Source organism: Fomitiporia mediterranea (assembly GCF_000271605.1).
Source record: "Fomitiporia mediterranea MF3/22 unplaced genomic scaffold FOMMEscaffold_8, whole genome shotgun sequence".
NCBI lineage: Eukaryota > Fungi > Basidiomycota > Agaricomycetes > Hymenochaetales > Hymenochaetaceae > Fomitiporia > Fomitiporia mediterranea.
In genome coordinates, this window is record NW_006760393.1 from 3355080 (window position 1) to 3362440 (window position 7361).

The 7361-nt window shown below is 48.4% G+C and overlaps 3 protein-coding genes across 3 annotated transcripts; 2 read left to right on the forward strand and 1 right to left on the reverse strand.

Annotated features, from left to right (window-relative positions):
- Positions 1-200: 200 nt before the first annotated feature.
- FOMMEDRAFT_30369 (uncharacterized protein) lies at positions 201-1602 on the reverse strand (the record flags this gene model as incomplete). The annotated part of the gene is made up of 6 exons (XM_007268983.1): positions 201-434; positions 492-658; positions 840-937; positions 1084-1190; positions 1255-1442; positions 1551-1602. The coding sequence occupies 6 exons, from the start codon at positions 1600-1602 to the stop codon at positions 201-203; spliced, it is 846 nt and encodes a 281-aa protein (XP_007269045.1).
- A 332-nt stretch (positions 1603-1934) lies between these two features.
- Positions 1935-4543, forward strand: FOMMEDRAFT_158938 (DUF1212-domain-containing protein; the record flags this gene model as incomplete). The annotated part of the gene is made up of 5 exons (XM_007268984.1): positions 1935-2868; positions 2919-3420; positions 3470-3597; positions 3662-4381; positions 4443-4543. The coding sequence occupies 5 exons, from the start codon at positions 1935-1937 to the stop codon at positions 4541-4543; spliced, it is 2385 nt and encodes a 794-aa protein (XP_007269046.1).
- Positions 4544-4864: 321 nt separating this feature from the next.
- FOMMEDRAFT_126929 (TLD-domain-containing protein) lies at positions 4865-7361 on the forward strand. Its single transcript, XM_007268985.1, has 5 exons — positions 4865-4908; positions 4980-5412; positions 5460-6622; positions 6673-7055; positions 7109-7361. The coding sequence occupies exons 2-5, from the start codon at positions 5094-5096 to the stop codon at positions 7266-7268; spliced, it is 2025 nt and encodes a 674-aa protein (XP_007269047.1). The 5' UTR covers positions 4865-4908; positions 4980-5093; the 3' UTR covers positions 7269-7361.

Below are 7361 nucleotides of genomic sequence, written 5' to 3' on the forward strand. Positions count from 1 at the left end.
TAATGTGTCACAAAAGTATTGTGCATTTCCCCCCTTTCTCAACTGCTTGGACAACAACTTTGCATTATCATTACAAATCACGCACCTACTACGTCAATCAGTATAAGCACGGCTCTGAGCGTACTCAATACCAGGTCAGAACGTGCACTACTACTAATCAAAACAAACAAATAAAATCAAAGATCGGGTTTCTCGTTTCACTACTGTTGTTTACACTCCTCTTGTATCTCGCCCTTCTTCCCAGCGCCGCGCCCTTTTGCCGCGTGTCGATGTCTTCCATGCCCAGGTACATCCTCCACATCACTCTCATCGTCTTCAAAATCATTGTCCGAGTATTCGTCCGAATCAAGATCGTCCACGTCGAACTCCAGAGCCTTCCCTGTAAAGTAATCGATGGCCCTCGGGATGAAGCGGTCGCGGATATCTTCACCAATCTGTACGTATACGAGTAAAAAAGGAGGGTTGTAGATAATATGCCGATAGTACTGTACCTGATAGTCGAGTTCCAATCGAGACTCTATTTCTGCTCGAGCATCAAACGCATCCTCATTGTCCTCGTCAATCTCTTCTTCCGGAGGCGGCGGCGGAGGGGGACTAAAGAAGCTGAAAAGAGATTCAACGGGGTGCGCCTTGCGCATAAGACGAACTCTGTTCATGTCTACAAAGCTCGGATCAGAATACAATAGTAATTAATAATGCTAGAGCAAAAGAATCTCACTTTAATTTCGCTGTTTCTTGACCTCAAATTCCTTGATCAAATCCTTATCCTTTTTCCACCTAATGGGCGTGCCAACAGCTCGATCATACACAAAGTCCCCAGAGTAGTTGATTGTAAAAACACGTCTTCTCCACTACCTCGTCCTCAAAAGACCCGTTCAGCTCGAAGTAGAACTTCAATTTGAATCCTAGCTCCTTCTCGCCATCAAGATACCCTAACCTCACGCCCCTCAGATTCTCAACGCCCCCGCGTTACGATCCGTCATGAGTTCCTATATGCCAATATGATTCCAGAGTGCCATAAGCCAAAACTCGGGAATAGGGGCAGAGGTCGCGTTGCCTTCAGGCAGTGGCTCAGTTATATACTCCTCTGCAAGAGGCTGCCCAGCAGCAAACTCTTCAGAAGTCGAAGCAGCAGATCCAGAGATGATAGCAGTGCGTCGCTCAAACAGCGGCTTTGTCCGCTCAAGGTACTGCGGAACATCATTTAGCCAAGCACGCGAAAAGAAGACATGTGAAATATGTGCGCAAACGAACCTTCTTTTCAAGAGCAAATACCTCTTGTTTGAATTCTTGCTGAAGTCTGGTCTGCTTTAGTTGTACGCCTAGTAATCCCGTTAAACTCCGTTTGCCGTCGACACTGAGGGATGCTACAGGGTGCTCATCCTCCAGCTTGTCGACTTCCTCTGATACAGTCTCTGGAATCGTCGGCCTCGAGAGACCTGCTGTAATAGGTGCATTACCAAAGGTTTATTCTGGTGCGTTGGCGCAGTGGGGTCAACAGCGTTGATCGGGACATTGGACAACAATTGTGGACAAGGAGAAAGACTCACTCAGACTGAGAGAGCCAATGGGTTGCTGACGCATACAAAAGCCATGTGACATGCTGGCACTTCATGAATCACGTGCACTGAAATCAGGTTCCGAAATCGGGTTGCCCGTTGCCGTTGTTCGAATTTCTAAGCAAGCGAGGCACTCAGAGCATTTCAGTCCCTTCAACAACTCTGATCGGCAGCATGGCGCCTAAAGAATAGAAAATGTACGTGTGAGTAAAACTCGATGGCTTAAATACGCATACTCTGCTAAGGTGCATGTATTTGAAATTCGACCGAGGTAGAGGGTGCTAGCCACTTCCGTATGTCATTGCCAGGCTCGTTCAGGATGGTTCCCCTGCAGTGTTGAACGCGTCTCAGGTCTTGCCATCTGCCTTCACATACATGACGCATGAGTCGCGATCAGTGCCATCAGAAGGGCGTCCTCGCGCAGCTTCTGATACGTATACAACAATACCTACCCGTTCTATACGTCAGAATAATACCAGCCTACGAAGGGCATCGGATGCCACAAATACTACTCGTCCACTTCGTATAGCCAAACAGCAACGCGCTTCATCTGTCCATCCCGACCCGGCCAGTCCACACTATCACAGAAATTCGAATAATAATGCACCTAACTTCGACCGTGCTGCTAGCTGGCAACAAGCCCTTGATGCTCTAAATGGGAAGCGTGACTCGAGACCTGCTACCCCAGAGCGTGTGTATGATTCTCCAGCAGTGCAGCACCGCACGACTCTCAGTGATCCACACTATTCATCACCAGCATCTGTTCGGGACTCTCAACAATATCTGAAGCCTCCACCCCAGCTAATATATCCGAATACGCATCCCTCGTCACCAGCTCAAACCTACTACCTTCCGACGTATAATCAGTTTGGCCGCATGCAAGTACCGCAGCAGGAGCCCCAAAAGTCTTTTCCAACCCGTGCGTTCGAGTTCTTCAAGAGCATTGCAAAAGAACCTCCACTGCTGTCGCCACCTCCATCTCCGCCAGTCAGTCGCCGAACATCATTTGTGGGAGGCACTAGAACTCAAAATGATGAGAAATCTTCGCAATATCGACAGTCTGAGAGCGAGTACAGTCATGACGTGTTTGTTCGCGCGATGGATATCAACGGCGAATCGGACGCACGGAACACTTTAGTGACAGATGCAGATGTCCAGCTATACTCGGAGCCACCTCAAGGAGCACAAAAGCCGTTCTTTCTTAGGAATTTAAAGCAGGGTGCGATGGGAGAAGCATACGGAGAGACACATCTGTCCTATAGGGAACGAAGAAAGAAACGGAAGCATCAGATTGTTCACAATCGAGACAGTAAGTACTTTTTCCTATCTCGCTTCAGCGAATCTGACAAATATTTATAGCTGAGGATGCACAGCAGCGGTTTATAATTACTTTTGCACTTGCCCTTATTGCTTTCGGTTCACCATCTCATCGCATTGAACCGCAATTAGCTTCCACTGCGGCACTGTTCGAACTACCAGCACAATTCGTGCATACTCCTAACTGTGTTCAAATTTGCTTCGGCCGCCCAGAGGCGCATGCAAGTGAGACACTGCTAGTGAAGGCCAATTCTTCACTTGATCTTGGGCGTATACATGATACCCACGGAGTTTATCGCGCGGTCGTGCGTGATGAAATCAGTGCGACAGAAGGCAGGAAACGTCTGGAAGACATTATTCGGCGACCACCTACTTATTCACAAAAGCTGCAGTGCCTCTTCGCGTTTGTACAGGGAGTTGTTCTTTGTGGGAGCTCGTTTGGTGGAAGTCTCAATGATATGTGGGTGGCAGGCATCCTGAGCTTGCTTGCAACGATTGTGCAGAATCATATTGCGGACAGTCAGCATAGCTCAAGTGGATCAGAGTAAGCATACCTCTTCTTTGACTCGCTTCACTGATTGAGAGTGTGTTAGCGTGTTTATGGCTGCCATCGTCTCGCTAGTCGCTCGCGCCTTGTCATCGCGAGTGCCAGGCCAGATCTTTTGCTATCAATCCATATCGTCGACCGGTGTAGCAGGACTCCTTCCTGGATCTATCATGCGTGCGTGTCTAGTCATATGCACTACCCATTATAACGCTTCTGTAGCAACACTCACATTTCACAGTCTCTGGAGTTCTAGATATTGCAAGCAAAAATATCTTGCTTGGCTCGCCGAAGCTCGTCTCAGGCATCATGACGTCTCTTTACCTTGGCTTCGGTCTTACTATTGGCTCGGATATCTGGCTGACTTTAGATAAGAAAAGTCGAGATTATATGGCTTCGATGGCGGACAGGTTTGAAAGCTTCTACGGCACATTCTACTCGACGAACGACACGACACCCGATTGGCTAGCTGCTTCGAACCTCACAGGTACTTGGGCGTTTCAGGAGACTTCTTCGGCAGCACTACGCGACGTTATTAACGGGTGTTATCGCGATCCTTCGTGGAGCTGGTACCTCCGCCCGCTCCCTTGGTATTCGCTTGTCGTCCTACTACCTGTTCTGAACCTCGTTCTTAGCATGAGACGTGGACAACCATTGCTAACCAAACAGATGCCTGTAATGGTCATTATTAGTTGTATTAGTACTGCGGCGACGCAGGTGGCGAACCGAAATATGGGGTTGGCAGGACATCCAGATTACGCGGCGCTATTGGGTAGCTTTGTTGTCAGTTTGCTTGGAAATCTTTACTCGAGGAAGATGGGAGGCACTGCATATACGATTATGCTTACAGGAATCTGGCTGCTTATTCCTACTGGATTAGCAGAGGCGGGCGGGCTGTCGAGCTCTTATATCGAGCCTGGTCAGGATGAATATACCGAATCGCTGGATTTGGCGCGAAAGAGTAAGCACGACTGTTTATTTCGAGTGAATACTGTTCTGATACTTCGTTCGCACGTTCTCAGTGATAAGTGTCATTATTGGCGTCATGTCTGGTGTTTACCTAAGTGCACGTTTGATATATGCATTTGGAAAGAAGAAGAATAGTGCTTTTGTGACGTTTTGATTTTTCTTATGCTGTGCTTGTGCTTCACCGCAATTTTAAATATATTAAATATTCGTTCGAAGTCGTCTATTTGTACGCTGTTCAGCCCCCCAAAAAAAACATAGTGTGCTCATGGTTTAAGCTCTGTAGCGTCAGTATACTATCTTTTCTGAATGCACATTATGAGTTTGTCGCCACCGATGCCATTCATTGGGCAGACGATTTAAATATTGTCAGATTTATTTTTAGGTGAGATTTATCTGCCTCACGTGATGTACTTGCTGCTGCCACGCTTTGATGATGTCCTACCACGAACCAACACCGTCCACGGCAGTGGCAAGAGCACTCCTGACTATCACACGACCCAATTATTGGTTATGACTTGAGTGGGTACTCTGCTCATGTTTGCATTGGACAGTGAATGGTAACATTTATTCTCCGACTATCGCGCAGCAAGACAAGTCTACGATTGCGCAGGCAAACTTTTACAGCGTGTCTTCACTTCAAACATATCTTAGTCTTTGATCGTGTACTTTGAAGGGACTAATCACTGTGGAGTCGGTGGCCAATAATGACTGAGCAGCAATCACAAATGCATTCACGTCAAGAATCCTCCATCTCCGACGAGTTCGGCTCGTTTGTGACTGTACCTGCTACAGACGATCCTCTTGGCGCTGGAGTACAAAGTTTAAATCCGTTGACTCCTGGCTCTTTGGCTACTTTTGAGACGTTTGCGGATGATGCAAAGGAGAGAACGAAGAAGAATGAGAAGCGTGTATTGGATGAACTACGCGCGCATGAAGAGGATCCGTTGGCATGGCTTAACTCAGGTAACGAATCGAAGCAGTCCGAGGGACTAGAAACAAATGCTTCAATTCCCGGGACTCCGAGTATGTCCTCATGCATGTTAAGTTTTCTTCGACTAAGGGCTTCATAGGCAACACAGTCGAGGATGCGGTCGAAGCTCCTGACCCAGCTCTCAATCTGTTCAAGACAGATGTCTTAGACAGACGCAGATCATCTTCTCGCCCGACCGTAACTGATTCACCTGGACTTATCTCACTAGAGGACAATGGCCAAGGACCAATTTCGTCCGAGGACGGACAAGTTCCGAGCGAGGCGTCATCAGTCGCAGCACCTCATGCTATACCTGTTTCCTCCAAATCGGATCCTTTGGGAAATGTTTCGCCCTCTTTTGATCCCAATAACGAGACTTCACGACGCTCGTCTTCTTCCTTCCTCAGAAGACCTATTCTTGAGTCAAATGAAGGGCCAAGAGAACGTGCAGAGAGGAACGAAAAGCGAGTACTCGACGAACTTCGCGCTCACGAAGATGGTCCTCTAGGATGGTTAAAATCAAATACGGAGGACGATGAGACATTATCTTTCGCTTTACGTGAAGCAGGTTCAACGCTCATTGATCTAAGCACGCCCAGTTCCGAAGTACCTCCTCGCTCTCCCACTCCTTCAACTTCAGCTGCAAATTCTACTTCTGTGTCTGCTCCAATGTCTCCTCGACCTCCTTCGTTGCCGCGTGCAGCTTCGTCCCCACTAATCCCCCGGTCTCCCGATCGAGCGCGGAGCCAATCTCCACCTGGTCGCGTGCCAAAATCGCCGAGTATTGGTTCATCCCTTTCAAGGAGTTGGATGTCTTCACTTGGTCTCTTTGGTACGGCGCGAGCTGTTCCCGCTTCCTCTTCACCCTCTGCCGCTCATGGGACACACGACGCGCCTGCAGACGCTGGTGGTGCTGGCCTTAGTCCGACTCAGTCCACATTACATGCACTGTTTGCACGCGCTACTTCGGCTACTCCTTCACCATCTCGACATTCGCGATTCGCCACGGAGGGTCACTCGCCCATGCATGCGGCGACATTGCCATTACCTACTGCACCGATATTACATCCTGATGCGTCGCCTTTCTCAACTCATGTGTATATTCCTCCGAGTGGTGCACCTGGGTTTGCGGGAGAACGGAACTGGAATCCAGGAGATTTTGAATTTGATCCGAAGCGAAATACGACGGATGGAAAAACTGTAAAACTCGTAGGAAGGAGAGAGGTTACGAACCCTGTGCTGGACTCAGCACTCGCGGCTGCAGTAAGCAGGTCTTCTCCGCTTATAACTTCTGTACTAAAGTATTTTGAAAGCTGCGATCGCATTTACCACCCTTAAATCGTCTCGCGCAGAGCTGGACTCTCCTTTACAGTGCAGATCAGCACGGCCTCTCACTAAATACTCTGTACGCACGCTGTGCACCGCCTGTCATTGTAGGTGGCGGTGGAATCGTTCCAGGTACAAATAATGGTGCTCTCATCGCTATACAAGATGCAGAGGGTGGGGTTTTCGGGGCATGGGTTCCAGAGGGTGTGCACCTGAGTCATGGAAGCTATTACGGTGGAGGCGATTCATTCTTATGGAGCGTAGACAAGAAAGACGAGAACGTTGCCGAAGAACTATGCGTGTATAAATGGACAGGGCGTAATGAGTATGTTGTGTACTGCGATAATGACGGATTTTCTTTTGGAGGAGGGTACGTCATCTTGAGAGCTATATTGATGCCGCATGCCTATTTATTGTCCACAGAGATGGGCATTACGGACTGTACGTCGACGCGAGTCTTGTAGAAGGGACTACGCATCCCTGCCCGACGTTTGATAACGGATTTCTTGCACATGGTGAGCAGAAGGGGAGGATGGTTTCCTTTGATGCGGTTGGGTTGGAGGTATGGTCTGTTGGGTCTTAAATCACTTGCAGAGATCAACATTCTCTCCCTTTTGCTTATCGAAGTTGCTTTTGTCACGGATTCAATCATGTATGGACATGGACAATTTCTCAG

Excerpts from the sequence above, each read along its gene's own strand:
- FOMMEDRAFT_126929 (XM_007268985.1), top strand. The coding sequence starts at position 5,094 with ATGACTGAGCAGCAATCACAAATGCATTCACGTCAAGAATCCTCCATC. Across the intron at positions 5,413-5,459 it reads TTCAATTCCCGGGACTCCGA|GCAACACAGTCGAGGATGCG; the intron begins GTATGTCCTCAT and ends AGGGCTTCATAG. Across the intron at positions 7,056-7,108 it reads GGATTTTCTTTTGGAGGAGG|AGATGGGCATTACGGACTGT; the intron begins GTACGTCATCTT and ends TATTGTCCACAG.